Source organism: Rhinolophus sinicus, chromosome 2 (genome assembly GCF_057876585.1).
Source record: "Rhinolophus sinicus isolate RSI-liver-muscle chromosome 2, RSI-T2T, whole genome shotgun sequence".
NCBI lineage: Eukaryota > Metazoa > Chordata > Mammalia > Chiroptera > Rhinolophidae > Rhinolophus > Rhinolophus sinicus.
The window spans coordinates 62,115,102-62,138,716 of record NC_142502.1 but is presented as its reverse complement, the minus strand read 5'-3'; the positions used below and the strand labels follow the sequence as shown (position 1 = coordinate 62,138,716).

The following is a 23,615-nucleotide window of genomic DNA, read 5'->3' as shown; positions in this document are numbered from 1 at the left end:
AATTATTATTGCTATGGAGTGGTAACTATTACCATTTTGGTGCACGTGCCTCCAGACTTTCTCACTTTCTCTCTCTTTCTCCCTATATGTATGTATATATGTTCATGTGTGTGTTACAAATGTAATCTGTTTGCAGCTAGGCCCCTTTTATAGTTCCTGTGTTTGCTCCACGTCCAGTTGTCATTGCTAGTTGCAGGGGGCGCAGCCCACCATCCCTTGCTTGACTCGAGGAATTGAACTGACAACCTTGTGGTTGAGAGCCTACTGGCCCATGTGGGAATCGAACCAGCAGCCTTCGGAGTTAGGAGCATGGAGCTCTAACCGCCTGAGCCACCGGCCAGCCCTTATCATGACTTTTCTATTCTGAAAGTTATCAAGTCAGTTGTGATGGCAGCTGGTTTTTTGAGCAGTGAGAGAAGAGGTATGTTTATATTTTAAAATCAGTCCTTTCATGAGAACTATCTCTACCCACCTCCCCTTCTAAACAAAGGTCAAAATTTACATCTTAACACTAAATTCTGGGTATTGTGTTGTTTTTCTCAGCAGCTAAAGGAAGGGAGGTATTCTAAATATTTTTTGTTTCTAGTAAAATATCTATATCTATATCTATCTATCTATCTATCTATCTATCTATCTATCTATCTATCTATATATCTCACAGGCCCCTTAGCAGCAGCACATAGAGTTAGACAGTTGTATGAATAATATGAGTAGAAATGAAAGTGATAGTAAGAAATACTGAGCTGACTAGATTCAAGAATCTTATGTCCAAATCCAGCAGCTTCCAGAAGCCACTCTTCCTGCCCCTCAACTCCCACAGGTAAAAAAATCAAGAAGTCTAAGGAGAAGAATAGCATTGACACACACAGTGTCTGTAGGTAGTTAGCATAGCTGAGTAGTTCATTGCTTCTATTACTCAATTAGCTTATTCGATTCAAGAAGAATAGTCAGCCAACAAATATTTATTGACAAGGAGGAAGGATGTATCCCTACCATACCACATTAGGTGCTAAGGAACGCAGTGGGAAAACAAGAGTTTAAAGACTGGAAGGAAAGATATACATTCAACAGATTATCACAATTTAGTTAATAAATTAATTCAAGGGTGCAAAGAAATTGTGTGCCAAAGATGGAAACTCAACACATACATGCATACGTGTGTGCACAAATGGAACAGAGCTTGAAGTGAATCTTTTTACCACGTGACAGCTTTGCTAATTCATGACAAGCAATATAAATAGCAGCTTCTATATGGAATTTATGTATATCCTTTGTATCATTGTTTTAGCTGTTTGATAAGAACAAGCAAACATGGATTCCACTGATGTCAACAGGTAGAGTTGATGCAGAAAATTTATTCAAAAAGTGTGATTGTTATGGGTTCTAATGTAAACAGACGAGCTGTAGGTGCATTTATAAATTTGGATGCCTGCTTACATAAGCCATAGAGCATGGTGGCTAAAAGCAGGCCACTGGAGCCTGGATTCTGTTCTGTACTGGGTCTGCTACTTACTAGCTGCAAGGGGAGTTTGTGGCAGGCAATCTCGGTTCTGGTCGGGGTCCAGCTCATGGGTCAGACAGCAGTGATGTCATGGAAAAGTCTCTCGTCCACAATGTGGAACACCTTGAATATAAATTTCTACAGTGCTATTAATAGGCATGGCATCAACGACAGTTTTTCAGACTTTGCGCTTCACTCTGCAGAAAAACAAGAGAATTGCATCTTGAATTTCTTCTTTGGGTAACTTAAAACCCAGTTATGTGAACACCAGCTGCACATGTCATGTTACTTACAAAGTTATATAAATGATACTAGTCATATGTTCTTTCAAAGTGATTACTATTCAAAACAAACATCCAAGTCAACAAAACAGTATGAATAACTATGACCATAAATCTTTTTATTAACTCTGTGGTTTCGGCTTTAAAAAAAAAACCCTCATTTAAAGTTCTAGTTCTACTCTACTCAAATAGATTGCACTAGCTAATACGTATCCTGTGCTGACTACATTCCAGGTGCTGTTCTAGACACTAGTAAGTTTTGATGCTAATGAGAGAACAGCTCTATAGAGTAGTTGCAGCTTTTAAATAATACAGCAACCTCAAGGAGAAGAAAGTGAGAGCAGTACCGAAAAATTAAGTATATATATAGAGTTTATAGACCAGTGTTCTTTGTATAGCATTTATATTGACACCTAGTTTTATGAACTAAAAGCCTCGTATAATTAATTACTGTTCTGAAAAGGAGAGTGGCATTTTTCAGGGGTCTATGTTCCACGTGGTCTATCTCTGATAGATATTAACCAATAAAACCGTTCTTATTCCGCTGCTGTGGGAACTAAGCAACAAGGGGAAAGTCAGGACAGCTTTAGAGCTTAATTCAGTGGTAAGGACTAAGGAGGAGGGAGATGGCGAGTCCCCGAACCCCTTGCTCTTCCCAGCGCTCTCGGCCTCTGCGGGCTGCAAGCAAGGGCGGACCTCGTTTCCCGAGAGGCGCTGGAGGCGGGGTCCCCGGGCCCGGGGACGGGTCTCCGGGAGATGTGGAGCCGACCTGCGCACACCGCGCTAGTTCTTGCGGACGCTGGGCGCGTGCGCAGGCGCGGGGTGCGATAGGAGTGAGCGACCTAAGTGGCGTTCGAGCCGGTCACCAGCTCTGGGCGCGATGAGACCCGGAGAGGAGCAGCCTGCGGTGCGGGGCGCCTGCGACGGCGTCTCGGAGCTGGAGCTGCTGAAGCTGCGCGCCGCGGAGCGCATCGACGCGGCGGCCGAGCGCCTGGGGACCCTGAGCCGCGCCATCTGGAGCGAGCCCGAGCTGGCCTACCAGGAGCACCATGCCCATGGCGTGCTGACGCGCTTCTTCGAGGACGAGCCACCGGCTGCGTCTTGGACGGTGCAGCCGCACTACCAGCTGCCCACGGCCTTCCGCGCGGAGTGGGAGCCGCCTGCGGCCCCGGCGGCGCCGCGCCCGCTGCACCTGGGCTTCCTCTGCGAGTACGACGCGCTGCCCGGCATCGGGCACGCCTGCGGCCACAACCTTATCGCCGAGGTCGGGGCGGCGGCGGCGCTGGGCGTGAAGGGGGCTCTGGAGGGCCTCCCCGGGCCTCCTCCGCCCGTGAAGGTGAGATGGGGCCGGGGCGCGGGACTCCCCTCACCTGCCCGGGCCGGTACCGACCCGCGAATGGCAGGACCCCGCGCGTTCCGTGCGCACCTGTCCCCTCCTGCCCCGAGGCCGGTGTAAGGGACGGCACTAGACGTCCGAGCCTGGGCTTTGCCAGAGGTCAGAACCCCTGGATAAAAATCCATGAGTTAAGGACCTAGCGACATTTTGCAGATTTTTGTTTCCTCTTATGTAGTTGCAAACAATTGAGTGGACTCTCCCTTTGGAAAGAATTTAGAACCAAGCCTGGTTTTCGTTACGGCTTATTTTTGGTAACAGGCGACCGCAGTCTGCTGAAGAGGTTGTGCAATCTCTGGAGGAGGTGTGATGTAGGGAAACCTACAGCCTCTTTTCATTAGGCACCGTCCAGAAATCGTTGGCAGTCATTGGTGCTGTTCTGATTCGAATCATTGGTATTTGGATAGGAAATTTTCAATCGTTAGAACTACCAAAGTTCTAGAAGTATACAAAGAATGGGGAAGTGAATGAACATTTACTACATAATGAATTGATCCTTGAGTCTTAATGTTTATTTCGTGATTTTAAGAAATATCTCAATTCTTTAAATGGGGAAATGTCGTTTAAGTTTCTTGGGACAAGTTTAATCGTGTGTTACTCTGTTTTTCCAGATGGTATATTCTTCATTCTGTGAGCTAAGATTCAATCATCATCATTCAGGTTAGGGGGAAGACTGTTTTGTTGTATTCTTTAGCCTATTTTTTCCAGTGTCAGTAACCTTTCTCTTTTTATCCTAACAGTTCCATCTTATGTGGCTTTTCTTCTTTACCTGCCTTCTCTTTTCTGCCTCTGGGGCTTGTTTTTGCATCTGGTTAGGTTTTTATTTTGTTAGGGGGAGGGGGCAGGAGTCCTTTGCCATTGCATGAAACACTGGAGAAGATTTAGCTTTAACCAGGTTTATCAAAAGTTCAGAGAAGTCAGCAAGATTTAATTTGAGAAGTCATCAGATTTAATAGGTCAAGGGTTAAGAGTATACAGCACCTTAATTTAAGAGTTTGGGTGTTTTATAACTTCTAACCAAAGCTAGACTTTGGGAATTGTACACACTCCTAATTTCCATTGGTAATGCTGAGTTTTTAGCAAGGTTATTTTTCCTATGTGAAAATGGAATTAATGTCGATTCCCCTTGCAAGCCAAGACTTTTTCCAACCTGTTGTATTGTGTTCTTACACATCACCTTGAAAGTATATTCGTTGTTTATAGATAATTTTTCTTTGCTTTAAAAAAATTGTTTGAAGAAGTTAAGCTTAAATATCAAAGTAAAATGTTTATTCTGTAAAGTTCTCTTTTGTTTAATTAGGTGTTTGGTGACCAATAAATCTGCCTGGTTGAACTGGTGGAATCGAATTAGTAAGTTTGTGTAATAGTTGGCCATTTCTAACTGTGGTCTTATGATTTATTTAATGTTCTTCATAAAGGAATAATAAGTTAAGACCTTTTAATGAGGTAGCTCAGTAAGTTCAAGCCTGAACATCTAGTCCCAGCTCTGCCTGAAGACTTGCTCTATGACCTGGGACGAGATACTTCATCCTATGCTTCCAAACCACCCTCCCTAAAATGATGATACAGATCATTTACCTATCAACACGGTTGTTGTGAGGAGAACTAATAAATAACTGGAAAGTTCCTTACCAGTAAAGTGCTTGTGAATAATTATATACATATACTAAAAGCTTGGTCAAGAAGAAGCTTTAAGAAATAAGTCTTAAAGAATTTGGAGGAACTTAGCTTATAGTATTTATCTTTTTTCGTCTTTGTCACTGTATAAAGTTGAATTACAAACAAAAAAAACAAAATAGAAACAGAGTCATAGATACAGAGAACAAACTGATGGTGCCAGGTGGGAGGGGGGTTGGGGGGGCTGAGTGAAAAAGGTGAAGTACAAATTGGTTGTTACAAAATAGTCAGCAGGATATAAAGTAAAGCATAGGGAATATAATCAATAATATGGCAATAACTATGCATAGTGCCAGGCGGATACTAGACTACTCTAGTGGGAATCTGGGGGAATCACTAATCTGGGGGAATCACTTCATAAATTATGTAAATGTGTAACCACTATGCTGTACACCTGAAATTAATATAAAATAATATTGAATGTCAAAAAAAAGTTGAGTTACAAAATTAGGAAAAATTTCCTGTAGTAGCTTTAGTACATACTTTACGCCAAATTGGTATAATAATATAAGTTAAAACTTGTGATCAATTTAGCACCATAGACTGATGCCCACTGAATTATTTAAGTGTCGGAACAAAAACATCTCTCCATAGTTTGAGGACTTTAATGTAAATTGTGAATACCTATGCAAAGGACCTTGTTTGCCATTTTCCTACTAGGATTTTTTTGTTGTTTTGCTCTGATACACGTATTTCCTTCTAGGTAATTGTCCTGGGAACTCCTGCAGAAGAAGATGGTGGTGGCAAAATTGATTTAATTGAAGCAGGGGCTTTTAAAAATCTTGATGTTGTTTTTATGGCCCATCCATCCCAAGAGAATGCTGCTTATCTACCTGATGTGGCTGAACATGAGTAAGTAATCAAGTTGAAATAAATTCCTTAGTGGAAAACAGATTATCAGGATACTTTTATATCTGAACTGGAGACTAAAACTCCATATTTATACCTTTAAAAAGTAAATTAAACGATAATGATGTGATGTCTTGCTTGATTTCCAGTGAATCACATTTGGTAAGCCTCTTCTAATTGAGATTTAATATGGTGTTCATGATTGGACTATTAAAATAATGGCTGAAAGCATAAGAATAGCAAACAGAATATGTTGACACTTACGTTCTATTTTGAACTATCTGAGAGTAATCTGGTTTCTGGAAAATAATGTAGCCTTTAATATGCTGACTTTGCAACTGAATAGATTTGTGAGAAACAGCTTTATTAGACTTGGGAAGAAAACACACGTCTCTAGTTCACTTATTTTAATTTGAGTTCTTTGCAAAGAGGATAAATTCCTGAGTGAGAATACAGAAACTACCTGTGGATTTTAAAGGAATTTGCCAATCTGTGCTTTTCTGAAGTGTCTGGTGCTAAATCCTTTTATCTTTCTCTGTTGAAGAGCTCCTTTTGAGGGTGGGGGTACCAAGGAGCATGCATCATTGAAGTGCTTCTTGTACCCCATAAATTTCAACCATCATAGTTGATGGTCCAGTTAGTGGTCCAGTCCCAAGAAGCCACTGCTCAACTGCTTTAGGAAAAACACATGTTCTCCTTGAGGGAGTAATAGCAGAACACCCCAGCAGTGCTTCTAGATTATATTCAGTTCTTTTATAACTCAGCATCCAGCAGGCCTTGTTTTTAGAGGGTGACTGTTACAACTGTCCTGGTATCTTTGTTCTTATCACCAAGAATTAGTGCTGTGACAGTAGGAAGAATCTTTCAACTTCTGTTTCACGGGTAGTGTACGCTAGTACACCTCCGGAAAACCTTTGCTCTTAGAAGTCTCTGCCACTGCCTCTGGCTAGAGGCGGCTTTCAGCTGCATGCAGGCTTTCCAACCCTTTATCCTTCTAGCACTTAGGGTAGGTTTCTTGGCCTTGATCTTGAAGTCAGCTCAGTTGGCCTCAGGCCTTTTCTGAGTGTCTGTCTAGTTTAGATATTTTTCATTGGCCCTTTTAAGATGGAAAAGAGAACAAGAACAAAAATTAAATTAAAAAAAATTACTAACTTGTTAATCTTAAAGATCTCTAACTATAAGGAAGATAAATCACTATGTCCCTAATGACTACCTTTCCCACATCTAGCCCTTCCTCTAAAGGTATGTATCCTTCCAGGTCTTTGAGGGTATATCTATAGGCGTAAATAAGTACATGTATAAATTAAATTTTAAAGGAGGATTTTCACTCTGAAGTATTCTGCTAAATATATTGTTGGTGTGGCCGTTGCTTTTTAAAATTAAGCAATATGTCTTGAAAATCATTCCATATCATTTTGTTTAAAATACATTTTTTAAGCCTAAAGTACTATGCTGATACAAAACAACCATTAACATTATTTTCCTGTAGTTTATTGTGCTTTAAATGTACGTAGGTCTGAACCATTGAAGAAATGGTGCTAGAGCCATTTTCATAAAGGACATCATTTTCCACTTTATAAATTTATCATAGTTTTGTTAAAATTCCAGTTTCAGGGTGATGGTGATAAGATATATATATATTGAAGAAATAACAAGTGTCCTAAAATCTTAAAAATGTGTGGATGCTTTTACTTGTTTTCCTAACAGAATGTTTGGAATCAGTCAAAAGATATCATAAGCATTCTAAGGGCTTCAGAATGTAGCCTGTTTTAAAGAAAAAGGCTAGAGTGGCTTTTTAATAATTTAAATGTGAGTACTATTAATCAGTTGGCTAAAAATGTTATCTAAGCAAGTCATCTTTATAAATAACTCTTTAATATGCAATTCTTTCTCTACACCTTATTTTTTTTATTTTTTAATTGTATCTGAGTAGTTAGACTGGTATGGGAACTATTTATAGTAGAATAACAATAATTTATAAAATTTTAAGGTATTAGTGATACAGGTATTTTGGAACATTAATAAAATATTGGTCAGGAACAACTGGCTTAATACTACAGTATCTTATAATGTGTATATAATCTGAGTTTTAGAGGTTGTCCTAACCCATTTCAAATGCCACGTCCTTTTTGTTTCCTTGACCTTCCCCTACCGTTAAGACAGAATTATCTGAGTTTTTGCAGACCTTTGGTATAAAAATATCACAATGAAGTTTAAAAGGAGACAAGAGTCATCTTTTTTGTAATTCCAGCACTTAGTACAGTATTGCATATTTGTTTGAATTGAATCGTGTACAGATTTAATTTGTACAGAAGGTTGATTGATCAGAGTTCTCTTTTTCTCTTTTTTTGGCCTGCTTCTTTGTGTCAATCACTGTATTAATAAACTACAACTAAGCTACGTGAATTTCTTTTATTGCTACAAGTGATTTGCAAATAAAAATTCTAGCCCTGAATTAATTTTGACTAGTAGGTGGGTAATTCTGACTACTTGGATTTTATTACTTGAGTGATATTGAAGAAAATAATTCCAAATGATGTTTTATTTCCTAGTATGACTGTGAAGTACTATGGAAAAGCATCTCATGCTGCTGCTTATCCCTGGGAGGGAGTCAATGCATTAGACGCTGCTGTTCTTGCCTACACCAATCTGTCCGTGTTAAGACAGCAAATGAAACCAACCTGGAGAGCTCATGGTATGAATGTCAAATACTTTGTGTGATAGATTGTGCTTAATATAGTTCAGTGCAATATAATTACTTAATAATTTGATCATTAAAAAAAAAAGGAAACATTTTATGTACCTCATATGAATGTTCTGAAGTTTGTAAACATTTTCAGAAGTTATGTGACAGGATACTAGGACGTTTGTCTACATGTGGGTAAGAAGACAGTTAAGATTATTTATACATAAATGGAATGGTCATTTTGAGTATTAGAGATGATGGTTTATGTAAGGATCTGTGTTCTTTCTCTGGTCATTTGAAAGTTCGAACTTGATTTTCCAGTATCCTAACTGTCCCTTAATGATACCGAAATTGTGTCATTTCCTCAATTTAAAAAAAAGTTATGTTTACTGGTTTTTTTTATTCAAGTGCTGTTAATCCTGAGTAACATCTTTTAAAACTAGCTGTATCCCCTTAATATAACTACAGTAATAAAGAACTATCTTGAAGGTACAAATTTAGTTTTTAATTTATTTCCTTATACTTTGTGAACTTATTATACTTTAATATCCATTCTTTACCTGATTTTTATGTTGCCTGAAATCAATTTGTAATTACACTTTTACCAATTCCCTACCTTAGTTTCTTTAAAAGGAATAAGCAGGAATATGTTAAAAATGTATATTTTTTAAATTAGGTCATATAAAATTAGATTTTGCATACCTATTTTAGTTATAACTGAATGGATAAATCTTCCTTCTGTGTATAGTTCCAAATAAATGCATTTGTTTTGACAGTTAATAGTACTTAGTGATCTTTGACCTGCATTGGTTTCTTGTTGGCATGAAAATTATTTTCACAGAGCCAAATGCCATTTAAAATATTCATGGAGAAAAAACAGAAGAACTTCACTTTCTTTCTCTTTCTCTTCCCTTTTTGCCATTTCTTTGGGTATGTGTCCCCTTCCCCAAAATAATGAATTAATGAGGGACTATTGAATGGCTGCTGAGAACAACTGCACTTTTCAAAAGTCACCTTCAGCTGGAACTGGAAAGCAGAGTTTTTTGCTTTTTGTTTTCCCAGTGGCAGCCATTTTAGCTCAGTAGCTCAATTCTTGGGAAACGCCACTTCTTGACATTGGAGAAGACACACTTCCCTGTGCACCTAAAAATAAATGTAAATAAGTAAATGAGGACACAAGTTTTAAAAAGTCACTTTTGCCCCTTCCCCCAGGACTTTATTTCTCTTTCAATTTCAGGGTGTTTTTAAGGTTTTGCTGTGTGCAGTATTGCTGTCCTAGTGGCATAGCTGGGATCCATATTTCGAGGAACTTTAGTGTCTCTGTGAATCCTGTCCCAAGAGCTTTCCTGAGCTCACTTGGGGGAGTTTTGTTCTTTTTCACTCTAGGTTAGCACGAGGCCTGGAAATTAGTATTTATTATAAATGCTCAGGAATAAGGTCTCAACTCAAAAAAAAAAAAAAAAAAGCCCACACAAACCTCAAAAATGGAGTTTTAGCTTGCTTCTTAGGCTGCAACTGGATTTAGAGTTCCCCAAATAATTCATTTTTTTGTATCTGCTCTGGCTTAAATTTTCTTGCCTTTAAAAACAAACAAACAGTTTCATTAAAAGGTTGCTCTCTTTTTTGGCCAGGAGGATGGGAAACCAAACTGTTGGCATGCTTTTCAGGGAAATACTCAGCAAAAGCACCTCTTTAAAAAAAAACAAAAAACACTTTTTTCCTCAGGAGGCGGGGAGTGGGAGGGCTCCTTTCCATTAGTGACTCAGTCCGGGTGGGGTGGGGGTGGGGGCATTTCTCATCAGTGCAAAAAGCCCCTGTACCTAGTGAGGTGAAACTTGCAAATGATATTGTCCCCTTTCTCAATGTATTGGTGTGGCCTGGAGCTCACCAAAGGTCGCAGCGGGCAACCCCCCTGGTGTTTGGAGACAGAGGAATAACCACCTTCCTGGTTTCCTTGATTCAACTCGTGCTCTCTGAAGAGTGTGGCAGAGAGAAAGTCACCCCACCTCCATGGGCTTTCGCAAAGGGCTTTTTCCCCATTTGTGCCAAGTTAATTAAGCATTGGGACATGAAGTGGCATGAAGTCATTGTCAACTGGATGAGTCACAGATCTGGAGTAATCTCCAGGTTTGGGTAGGAGGTCTGAAGAAGCCCACTCAGCTGCAAGGAAAAGGCCTCTGGTCTTGATTTGAAACCTAGCCTTCAGCCCGTCCAAGCTGGGAGCTGGCAGGCACCAGCAGTCAAAGGCCCCCTTATCCGGTTTTATCAAGATATATATATATTTTTTCCCCAAACACATTTTCTAAACACCTTGTTGCCAAAGCCAAAAAAATAACAATAATAATAATAAATAAAATATTAATGGAATTCTTGAGGTATGAGGGTAATTACAGAACTTCATACCATTGGGTTTTTTTCTTTTCTTATGTCAAAAGTTTGTCAATATGTACAATTGTAATAAAGCCTACTGAAATAAAAGTATTTTCCAGAAGGCTTCATATAGTTATAAAAATTTCTAACACTTTTTTTGTAGTCAGGAATCATAATTTCTTATTATATAAATTCCTTAGAATAAAGCACATGTAAATAATTATTTCTTTTCCTATTAGTCAGAAAGTATCACTCCATGTATAGAAGCTTTTGTTGTACAACACATCAAAATCTTTGATTGGTATATTTGTGAAGCAAATAAATTATTTTTCTTTATGTACGTATTGGCTGAAAAAGTTTATTGGTATATTTAAGCTTAAAGAAATGGTCTCCAAGCTCAATTCCAGTAATTTGATTCTTTTTATAGGTATAATAAAAAATGGTGGTGTAAAACCCAATATCATTCCTTCTTATTCTGAATTAATCTATTACTTCCGTGCACCTTCAATGAGAGAACTTCCAGTTTTGACCAAAAAGGCAGAAGATTGCTTCAGAGCTGCAGCTTTGGCTACTGGGTGCACAGTAAGAACGTTTAAGAGTTAATTTAAGTTATAATCAGAGGGCTGGGGTTGTTTATATTAACTTTGGTTAAAACCTTACTTGCTTCTTTTTCATATGCTGATGTCTTGAATATGTAAAATAAGTTGACTGAATAGTTGATGTGAAAGTCTTTAATTCTTATTTATTTTACTCAGTGTTTGGATAAGGAAGACTACAGTTGTCTTATTACGCAGTAATTAGAATAACTGATACCGCTAAGCTAGAATTCCTGCCTTTTTGCAAGTTATATCCTTCCTTACTGGTAGTTATGCTTTTAGAATTACTCTATATAGTTACTATAAAGGGACCTTTATGGCAAAATCAGCAAAAGCTATTATTGGAGAAGTTACAGCTATGAGTAGTAGTGCTATAAATACTTATGGCTTGCTTACTTACAGAGTGAACGTTAAATAGACACAGAAGGTAGTCAAGAGGTTTTGTTCATTTGAACCATAAAGTCAATGACATTTGGGGCCAATCATGTGGGGCATACAGTGGGGTGAGAAGTTACAGGATACAGAAATCTTGCCCCTGGGGGAGCCTGGAGTCTAACTGGGGAGATGAGATCTGGATCTGGCCCCTCAGCCTCACTGATTCTGTAACTTTTGGAAACGTTATTTCATATTTCTGGGCCTCCATTTTTCTCTCTAAAAATGGAATAATAATATAATCTATCTTAAGGTTCTTGTAAGAATTAAATGAAACAGTGTTTCTGAAGAGTTAGGGTCTAACCCTCATACATAGTACGTTATCTTTTTTCTACCCTCATTAGACTGGAGATGTATGATTTATTCAGATAGTAATGGTAATTATCAGACAGGATATGTTAAGTGTCCAAAGACTTAAAAAATCAAGCATTTATCCCTTGTTTATTTATAATTATAAGTATTTTAAATATTATAAATTAAATATATGAACTATTATCATGAGCTACAATATAATATTCCATTAGGATGAGGTTCATTGTTATTGGATTTAAAGCTGTATTTTAAAGCATCTTTTAATAACTTTTTATATTTTGGCTGACTTGTAATATCTGATTAAGGTGTCATTGTTTCTAACTTAGATGTTGCTAAGAATAGAGGAAATGTCATCTCTGCCATTTTGTAATTGGCTTTTGCTAATGTTATAGGTATTCCCTTTAGTGTGAGGGTGTAGTACTCATTCCGATTTAATCAAAACTGAATCTATAAATTGTGAATCTTCTATCTTTCTCTTGGTGTCAGTGTCAGTTTGTATATTGAATATTAGTAAAGATTAATTTCTTTCTTTTAGAGGCCACAGCCTAGAGCAGTGTTCCTCAAAGTGGAACACTTTGGACCACCTGCATCAGAATTACTTGGGGGTGCTGGTTAAAATGGAGATGCTTGGCTCCCCTCCACACCTTACTTAGGTGACTGAAGTTGAGACCCACTGGCTAGTAGAGCCTGGTGACATCATGTTTTGAAGCATGTATAAGAAAGGAGGTAGGGTCCTAGGAACTATAGTTATAGAAAATATATATATTTTTTTAATGTAAGAGATTTGAGAGTGTTTATATCCAGAAGAAAAAGTGCCCTCTTTTAAACCTTTCTTTAAAAAAAAGCGTTGCTGGTTAGAAATTTAGATAGTGAACTTGAGTTTTTTATTTCCAAATTTTCTTTTTTAATTTTTTATTAGGTAGAAATTAAAGGTGGAGCACATGATTATTACAATGTTCTTCCCAATAAGAGCCTATGGAAAGCTTATGTTGAAAACGGGGAAAAGCTAGGAATAGAATTCATTTCAGAAGATGATGCAGTTTTGAATAGCTCTTCAGGTAATTTAGTTCTTTAATATATTTTGTTATTTGAGGATGGGATATACGATCTTTGATTAAATGGTTTTGTTTAACAGCTTTGGAGATAGGGAGGTATGCTGATGTTTTTCATGATAACTTTCACAAACTTAATGGTTAGGGGAAAGAAACTAATAAACTCTTCAGTAAATGTAGAGTGTCAAATGAGCAGATTTGCTTTTAGAAATAGCCAGCATACTTTATAGTCTAAATATTTCTAGTGTTTAACTTTGCTTAGTGCTAAGTTTTAAATAAGCTACTTAAGGGAAAATCAAATTTTAATTCATTCTCAGTTACCAACATGCAGGCTACTGAGTACTTAGTTATATGGGCTCATTTTCAATTTCTGAGGCGTAACAACTATTAGAATTTAAATAATCATAAGTGTATTGGGGGTATTTTAGATTTTTTCCTTTTGAAAGAATTACTAATATGTTTGCATGTTAGAGATGTATCTCCTAAAATAAAATAATAGATGTTCATGAAGTAAACTCAGAAAGACTTGGTGATTAAAAAGGGGTGTTGATGGCACTCATTAAGATAAGTTCAAGAGAATGAGCAGGTTGGGGGATGGTGGGTTGTCATAAATGATTAGTACGTTAAATGTGAGGTGCTTATAGGCTTTCTACAGGGAGCTGTCCAGTAGCTTGTTGACTCGAACCCCCAGAAGATGTCTATGTTGGAAATTTAGGAGTTATAAATATCTGAAAGGTAATTGAAAACATAGCAGTTGATGAGTTTGCCCAAGTACACAGGGAGGAGAAGCACAAAGATGAACCGTAGGGATCACCAGCACTGAGGAAGGAGACAAGCAAAGGAAACCATGGAGAGAAGGAGACAGCAGGCAGAGAGGAAGCCACACAGTCAGGAGAGAGTGGAGTCATGGAAGCCAAAGGAGTAGAGAATTTCTAGAAGAGGAGGAGCAGTAAATCATGACAGGTGCTAAGGGGACTAAATAATATCAGTATGGTCTGTAGTATCCATTGCACTAGCAATTAGAAATTCATGGATTGTTTTACCTTTCCAAGGGTCTACTGATTTTGGAAATGTTAGTTTTGTGGTTCCTGGGATTCATCCATATTTTTACATTGGATCTGATGCCTTGAATCATACAGAACAATATACTGAAGCTGCAGGTATGTTAGAAGTGAATGTTTTGGCGTGTGCTCTGTTTGTAGTAGTGGCTACCATTCTAACTGTTTAAGTTTAGCTTATTGTTATTGCATTTCCTAATGTCACCTCAGAACACACTGTATTGTGGCGGGCAGTGGGGAAGCAATTTAGATATTGAGAGCTAACCTGAAAACTAATATGTTAATTTGTAATAAATATGGAGGTATCTTTATTTTTCTCCAACTTTTAGGATCACAAGAAGCTCAGTTCTACACTTTGCGTACAGCCAAAGCTCTGGCAATGACTGCGTTGGATGTTATTTTTAAACCAGAGTTGCTAGAAAGAATCAGAGAGGACTTTAAGTTGAAACTTCAAGAAGAAGAGTTTTTAAATAGAGTAGAATAAAAGGAAGATTTAGCAGCCACTTATGGATCATTAAGAAGATGTGATGATTTTTTTCCTTAATCTTTTTGATAAAGGAGGTGGGCATGCTTATTTTTCAATCTTAAAGGAGTCAAATTCCTCTTACTCGAAAAGTGAGGACATTGTGGAGAAAACACATTACCAAATATCTAAAATTAAAATTTTCACAAATCTATATTTGATGGAATTGTGGTCTTTCAGGAGCTGGTATGTGGTGGCATTTCTTAAATAACCTGATGCTCTATGGCAGGGGTGTCCAAACTGCGCCCCGCGGGCCAACTGCGGCCCATGATCCATTGTTAATTGGCCCGCAGCAACTTCCAAAAATGTATTTAGTTTACTTAAATAAACCAGGTGAGGCAATACGTACTTCACCTCGAGTGAGTGGCCCGGCTGTTTGTGTGTTTTACTGCATATGGCCCTTGGTGAAAACCGTTGAAAAAAGTTTGGACACCCCTGCTCTATGGTTTATCAGTGATAATATTTTATAAATTATTGTATATGTTGTATAAGTGTATTTTAAAAGATACAAGAGATTTCACACCTTATTTTCAGAATTGATGCATGAAAGTTTTGTGGGGTTTGTTTTTATATATGGTAGTAAAATTGTTTTATAAAGTAGTTTTAAAATTCAAGTTCTAAATTTAGGGCAAGTTCATTGTAATATCTAACTATATTTGTTTTGGTTTAGAGAATCTCTTCATTGATAATAAACTCAGGTTTTTAATCAGACATGCTGTGGGAAACAAGCAGAAACTCAGGTACAAAGAATAAGCTTTAGTTTTATCATTTGAAGGAAAATGAAAATGTTCTTTATATATATATATATATATGTAATTAACTGAGAAGTGGCATTAAAATGTTATTCCTAATTCCATGTTACTGTAATAGGAAAAATTATAGATGGATAGGATTGGACTCTTCCTGTAAGGTGTTTACTAAAAGGACTTAATGAAAGAAGAGTGATATCTACTTATCTTGAATGAACGTCATATAACTGGTCCCATCTCCCTAGCAGCCCTAGTCAGGCTCCTCTTCAGAAACCAGCCTGGCTGGACAATATTGTAGTTTACTGAGTTTAGGGGATAGTATTCTAGCCCCCTTAAACCCTGTGCTAGCCCAATATTAAACACATTATAAGTTTTTCCTGGTTCATATTTTCGTGTGAATTTCTTGAACAGATAAAAGAATGTGAAGAAAGTATCTGGTAAAACAAACGTTATAAGCTGTGAATGTAGTAAACCTTCAGTATACTTTGTCTTAAAGGGACTCCTCAAATTGGAGGGTAAACATTCCAAAATGGAAGGAGAAAGAGAGAAAAGTGAGCATTTGGCCTTTGCTGTAAGCAAGCCACTTAGGCCCCTCTGAGCCTTTAGTCTCCATTTGGAAAGTTAGATTAAATCATTTATACTTATAGTCCTTTGAACCTCTAATTCCTAATAGTTTGGGGGAGAGTTAGTACTTGAGAATTGCTTATCTTCTATATGGGGGTCTCCCAAACTACAGCCCAATTTGGCAAGCAGCGTGGTTTTATATGGCTAGCACTAAAAATGATTTTTACACTTTTGCATGGTTGTAGGGGGAAAAAAAGCAACAGATACCAGATGATGTAATTTGCAATACCTAAAATATTTATTATCTGGTCCATCGCAAAAAAGTTTGCCAGCTCCTGTTGTGTATAACAGTAAAATAATACCTGTTTCTCTTTGATGTACATCATATAATCAGATATTCTCCCAGGATAAAACTTTAAGCCTCTAAATTGGAAACAGTGAGAACAGGGATTTAGATGGCAGTGCTCAGACCTCACCATTATAATGCATCAGCATTGTGTCCTCATTGGGAGTTCTGGACGTTTGTTTTCTTTTAACCTTTGCTTCACTCGGGAGTGCAGCCACCCTGCTGCCTTAAGACTTTCACCTATCCAAGCCAATCATAACTTTTCATATCAGCTTTTAGAGTTTGATCCTCCATGCTTTTGTTTAATTATTTATAATCTCAGATAGTCGTGATTGGTATGTAGTTTATATACAGGGGAGGGATCAACAAAGGCAAAGGCTGAGAACTGGGGTATGTCCGAGACCTCTGGTTTCTATAAACAATTAGTTTCCTAATTACCCATTTTATAAGTTTCTCAACTATAAGTGTTAAATTCCTGCACTCAAGAATGTGATTTTGTTTTCTGAAGCCTTGATAAAAGTCTAGAACAGTGATTGTTAACTGGTATCCCAACACACTAATATTCTCCCGTCTTTGGGAACGTGTCTGTCACAAGTTAATTGTTATTCATACAAAGTGTTTGTATTTTTTCTTGTGATTAACTTCCTATTTAAAAACAAATTAGCAAAAAAATTGAGTATTAGCATTCTGTGGCTTCACTTGCATGTTGTGCAGTTGCTGCTGGCATGCGGGGCGCAGGTGCGATCTGCACCGATGCCGTCTGACAGCCTATAGTGAGGACTAATACTGATGCACCACTAAGATGTGGAGTTTCTGTAATATTTCTTTATCCATTTTTGAAAAATTTGGTCAAAATAAGGGTTTACCCATTGGAGTATGTCATTGGTTTCTCACGCCAGAAAAAGGGTTGAGAGCTGATACTTCTAGAGTCTATCTAGAAGTCTGAGGTTTTTTTCAGATCTTACCTTAATGTTTCACATTATTTTAACAGTTTTTTAATATAGTTCAGATTTTAAAATACCTTTTTACTTTTATATACCAGTGAGTTAATTGAGCCATGTTACACTATAAATTGTAAATAAATACATGTTAGCTTGGTGCAAAAGTAATTGTGCTTTAAAAGTTTAAAAACAATTGCAGAAAGCACAGTTACTTTTACACCAACCTAATAAACGCGGGAGCCAAATTCTCATGTCCAGAGCAACCAACTGTAGCTCATCTTTATTATGCCGTTTGAATTTAGGAGAGCGCTTCCTTTATAGTGATAGTTTTTCCTTTTTGGAACTCATATTGCAGTGGCATGTTTTCTAAGTAATTGTGCTAAATTTTCATGAATGTTTATACTTGTCTTAAATTATCATTCTTGGTTGGTCGGTCCTCACACTTTGGATTCAACTTCCAAAGATTTTGAAAGTTAAAGAGGGCAGCATTAGATTATAGATGAACAGCGTCACTTTTAGAAGGGTTATATTTAGCTCTTTATACTTAAGAGGTGAATGCTTATTTTTAGGAGGTTGACAAATGAATAGAACTTTTTAACGTTTGTAGTTTTGTATCTTATTCTTGAGGAAAGGGGCGACTCAATTTTTCTCCCAGAATTAGGCTAAGTGATGACACTATTATTTAAATTCTGTGATTGATATAGATATTATGTTATTCCCCCACTAGATTATATATATTTTTTGAAGCCAGTGTCTTTTCAATTTGCTTCATCTGTTTTGGTAAACCTAACTCAGTTGGAAAAAAAGGCCAAGCTAACTTAGAGCAAAGTTTAAAATTAAGTGATTTTTGAAATATTGAAATAATTTCTGACTTAAACTACAGATACAGGTGGACCTGCTTAAGGTGTCTATGTTTCTAAGTAAAATGCTTTTTATTACATACCTTTTGCAGTCTTTTATTGTTCATACCCTTATCTGAAAGCCTTTTCCTCAAATATCAATTTTTGGCTATGTGTGTTAAATTACTAAACTAAAGATATAATTCAAATTAATGATTTAAATTTAATTACAGATTGAAAATGTTTTAAGTGACTTAATTTAAAAAAATTTTTTATTAAGTTTATTGGGGTGACGTTGGTTAGTAAAATTATATAGGTTTCAAGTGTACAATTCTATAATACATCATATATATATTGCATTGTATGTTCACCACCCAGAGTCAGTTCTTCCATCACCATATATTTGACCCCGTTTACCCTCTTCTACTACTCTACAACTCCCCTTAACCTCTGGTAATCACTAAACTATTGTCTGTGTCTGTGATTTTTTGGTTGTCCTGTTCTTTTGTTGCTTTCAGTTTTATATCCCATATATGAGTAAGTCATATGGTTCTCGACTTTTTGTGTCAGACTTATTTCACTTAGCATGCATGATAATCTCAAGGTCCACCCATGTTGTCACAAATGGCATTATTTCATCTTTTCTTATGGCTGAGTAATATTCCATTGTATATATACATGTATATATACACAACATCTTTATTCTGTCATCTATTGAAGGACACTTTGGTTGTTTCCATGTCTTGGCCACCATGAATAATACTGCAATGAACATAGGGGTACATATATCTTTATGGATAAATGTTTTCAGATTTTTTTGGTAGATATCCAGAAGAGGGACTGCTGGGTCGTATGGTAATTCTATTCTTAATTTTTTGAGGAATCTCCATACTGTTTTCCATAGTGTCTATACCAATTCACATTCCCACTAGCAGTGTATGATGGTTCCTTTTCCCCCACAACCTCTCCCACACTTGTTATTGTCTTCTTGATAATAGCCATTCTAACAGGTGTGAGGTGGTATCTCATTGTGGTTTTGATTTGCATTTCTCTAATAGTGAAGTTGAGCATTTTTTCATATGTCTGTTGGCCATTTGTCTCTTTAGTGACTTAATTTTTAAAGCATGTCCGAATATGGGGCATATATAAAACAATCATGTGGTACTATTAATAACTAAGTTGCTATATGTCATATAATGAGATTGATTATAGCTAATATTTAGCCTACCTCTTACAATTTTCAGACTGCTTTTCAGTTTTAACAAACTTCATATATGAACTATTCAGGAAATGTTTCCCTTTTAATTGCTTCTCCCTATAATACTCGTAAGAGCTGGAGCATTTAGGATAAACTACAACATTTTCAGGTATTTATGAATACCTGTATAAACTGAAAGTTTTTGATTTCCCCAATCCTCCAAGGACTGTTTATTTATTAATATATTTACTGTATTGATATTTTAACTGTTACTTTTAACAGTTGAGTTCAGTGAACATTTATTGAGGACTGCCTACTTCTAAGCACTGGGGGATAAAAAGAAGAGTAAGACATGGCCTGTGCCCCAAAAGGTTGAGGTTGGTGTACATTTTCATAAGCTTTACTTCATCTGAGCAACACTGGGATTGAAAGAACATTTGAAAGCTGCTGTCTTGGAAATTTTTGAGGAAGTGTTTATAAAATAATTTTAAAATACCTGAGTCACGTCCATTTGTTTGACCAGGAGAAATTGATATAAAAAAGTTGTTTTTTTGTTTTAAAGAATGATTGTCTGATTTTATATGCTCTTTTTTAAAAAAACCTCTGATAGTTTTTGTATTTTATACATTTCTAACGTTTTACCTGAAGCATCCCTTTTAGTCTTTTGGAAAATGTCCTTCAAACTATAAAAATAAATTTTCATTGTAAAAGAAATTGATTATCTTTGTGCTAGCTAGCAACTCTTCATAAGGCTATAAGGTATGATAAATTACTTATTTTATTTTTTTACACACTCCAGAAAGTATTTTGTAATTATATAGTTGAGGATGGTGCATTTTGATATGTATGGTTTATATTTTCAAGTAAGGATCTCTGTCTACTACTATCAGATTATAGTAGTCTTAAAAAAATCTTTTAATACGTATTAAAGTATGTATGAAAAATCTAGAATGTTAATAAATATGTGTAATAGCGATTGTCATGTGGTTTTTCAATATGTAAATTGTTTTTGAAGCAAACCAGAGAGCATTTATACAATACTATGATCTCAGGAAAAATAAAGACATCTCTTTCCACACAAAAGCACTAATACTAAAATAATTAAAAGAAAGTAGATTGAATTCAGAATGTGGAATTGAAAAGTTAAAGCATACATTTATTTTGAGAGTTGTGATAATACTGAGGTGAGCTAAATGGTGTTATTCTAAAATTATTGATGTGTGCATTGGATAATGTACTTTCTTATTACTGTAGATACTAAATTTCCCATATATAACAATCGCTGAAATTCAGTTGTTATAACACAGCTCTTGAAACACATCACAACATCCAAGTGAAATTGTTCCTTCTGGGCATGTGTTGTGATTACACCCCCACACGGTGCCGGGCTCCGTGGTCAAACTTCCGAGTCCATGTTCCTAGACAATGGATTGCAGGTGCAAACCTCGGTTTTGTGAGGGATTCTCCATTTGAAAAAACACATCATACAAAAAGCTTATGGATTGGAAATTTAAAGTAATAAAACAAACTGGTCTTTCACCACAGACGGTTTGAGAAGCACGGGTTTCGAACATTGCAGATTCCATAACAGGTGCTCAATATTACATGTTGAACGAATGAGTGAATAAAAAGGTGTCCTTGACGGGTAAAAAAAAATGTCCTCATATTAGAGTTCATGTATTAAGTGTGAGACAGTTTGTTTACTTGTTCAGTATTTATTATCTGTAATAAGGTGAAGCAAAATTGGGTTAGGATTCTTCACTTATTAACCCTGCTATCTGCATGCTAGTCAGTCAGCCTTTCTCGGCCTTTAAAGTTGCCTCATTCAGGTTCAAATGAAACAGTGAATGTGAAAGTACTTTTTTGTAAAGCTGGGTTTGACAAATGTGAGGTTTCATTGTTACCAACAAAACATTTTTTATTCTCTCAATTCTAGCATCACGACTCCTCTTCATAAAATATGAGTTATGAAAAAATTCTAAATATTGGTTAGGAATGTATAACACAGGAAGAGAATATTGCCGTCAATGAAAAGCTGCTCTGACTAACCCCAGTCTGTCCTGGCTGGCTCTCTGAACAGCTTCACGATGCCACATTTACAACAATGTTAAGAAAGCCTCAAAACCTTGAAATGCCTTCTGAACTACCAGGCAGGAAACATGTTTGATATTGTTTCCAGGTGTATTTTATAATATTTTAACTCTTCAAATAAATTATTCAACATGGCCATGTAGTACCTGCCTATTAACCTGACAATATCATTAACCAAATCTTCCTACTCTTCAGTAGGAAGCAAAAGTTTAAGTACTCTGGATGCCCACTTATATGGTGAGGTTTTCTCCAAAATTATTCATCAGAAAAGGTGGAGTTGCTCTATATTTGGGTCTTTACAAAGTCACATTACAGAGCTCTCTCTTAATCACACACCTTGGACAGTAGAGAACTGCCTTGAGGAAATATTAGCATGGAAATGACTTCAATCAATGCTAGCTTTAAATGAGATCACCTGAAAGATTCCCTAGAAAAGATAACAAAGAAATTTAGTATGAATTTAATCACTTATTCTTCATAATCACAAGGATGGATATCAATTTTAAAAATCACCTTAAAAAACAATACTGTATGTGATTATGTTGTGGAAAGATCAAGAATAAATACCTGTAAATGCATTAGATGAACTATTATGCAAATGAATAATTCTCATAGACAGCTTATGGACTGAATTGTGCCCCCCCCCCCAAATTCACATATTCAAGACTTTACCCCTAAAATGTGAGTATATGTGGAGATAGGGCCTTGAAACAGGGTAAGGTTAATTAAGGTTAAATGCGATGATAAAGGTGGGGCTCTAATCCAATATGACTGGTGTCCTTATAAGAAAGGAAGACACACCAGAGATGTGTGCACTCAGAGAAAAAGGCCATGGGACGACATAGCAAGAGGATGGCCATCTGAAAGCCATGGAGAGAGGCCTCAGAAAAAGCCAAACCTACCGACACCTTGATGTTGGACTTCCCCCCTCCAGAACTACGAGAAAATAGATTTCTGTTGTTTTAAGCCACCCGATCTATGGTACTTTGCTATGGCGGCCCAAGCAGACTAATACAGCATCCTATATGCTGGTTCAAATGGTGGAGTTTCACAAACGAAGTAGATGGAAGTTCAAATGATATGCCCTGGAAACCTGCTAGATGACTCAGAGTGGCCCCAGTCATGAAGAAGCCCCTGGCAAGGATGTCTATGAAGACATCATGAAATTGTTTAAAAAAATAAGCATGAAAAAAATAATATTTTAAAAATAATTTTTTAATATTAAAAAATTAAAGTTAATGTTTAAATATTTCTTCTATGTTCCTTTAAGGTTATTTACTTGAGTGTCAGAAAACTTTCTTTTGATGAGCTTTTATTGGGGGAAATGGGAGATGGCCTTGTAATTAGGATTTGTACAAATGTGGTTTTTTTTTCCTAGGTGAGAATAAAGTATAGCCCTGCATATGAAGAAATATTTAGTATACGTGATCAGTCAGATTAACTTTGGAATGATAATGATGTTATTACGTATAGAATTCACTTTATTAAAGTGAGTTTCAAACAAATGCTGTTTGGATAAGTTTGGTGGGGATTGATCCTATACATACCCATATATAGTATAAGTAACTATTTGTTTAAAGTAATACATCAAATTAAAACCCTCTCCTTTACCCCATGCCCTGACTTTAGTGGCCACTGTTTTCTGGTTCATAGAAAATGCTGGTCTTCACTGCGTATAAATACAGATGTCCAGTCATTTCTTTTTTCTCTTCAGAAACCATGTATTTCTCATCTTAATGAGTTATAGGTAGTCCCCAATTATGCATTTTCTTGAAATGTTTATACAGGAAAAAAATCAGTCTAAGTTCCTCAGTAAAGATATCTCACTACTGAGAAAGGACTTCACTTTGAACTAGGACATGCATCAAAGTAGCACTGATTATAAAACAGGAAACACTTAAACAAGTTTTCTAGTCTAGTTATCGCAATGACAAAACTGACAAAATGCATGCATATATCCTTATCTGCAAAGTTTCCCTACCAGGGAAATTCCTACCAAAATCAGAAGCAATTGCACCAATCCAAAGACATTTTCTTGTGAAGAGGTGAAACCTCGTAAACCATAAGATGTAAATAAATATAGAAATATTAGTATTGCCTTGTATTAAAATAAACAGGCAGTACATCAAAAATAGGTAATAGGCCCTAAACTGAAGC

At 36.6% G+C, this 23,615-nt stretch overlaps 1 protein-coding gene across 1 annotated transcript; it reads left to right on the top strand.

The window, feature by feature from the left end:
* Positions 1 to 2,468: 2,468 nt before the first annotated feature.
* PM20D2 (peptidase M20 domain containing 2) lies at positions 2,469 to 22,705 on the top strand. The gene is made up of 7 exons (XM_019743313.3): positions 2,469 to 3,118; positions 5,556 to 5,704; positions 8,254 to 8,396; positions 11,185 to 11,339; positions 13,017 to 13,155; positions 14,202 to 14,309; positions 14,537 to 22,705. Exons 1-7 carry the CDS (start codon positions 2,663 to 2,665, stop codon positions 14,689 to 14,691), a joined length of 1,305 nt encoding a protein of 434 aa, XP_019598872.3. The 5' UTR covers positions 2,469 to 2,662; the 3' UTR covers positions 14,692 to 22,705.
* Positions 22,706 to 23,615: the final 910 nt, after the last annotated feature.

What these genes read in the sequence shown, in the direction of transcription:
- PM20D2 (XM_019743313.3), top strand. Translation starts at nt 2,663, where the DNA reads ATGAGACCCGGAGAGGAGCAGCCTGCGGTGCGGGGCGCCTGCGACGGC. An exon ending in GGCCTCCTCCGCCCGTGAAG is followed by an intron (nt 3,119 to 5,555) that starts GTGAGATGGGGC and finishes ATTTCCTTCTAG; the next exon opens with GTAATTGTCCTGGGAACTCC. An exon ending in CTTTGGCTACTGGGTGCACA is followed by an intron (nt 11,340 to 13,016) that starts GTAAGAACGTTT and finishes ATTTTTTATTAG; the next exon opens with GTAGAAATTAAAGGTGGAGC.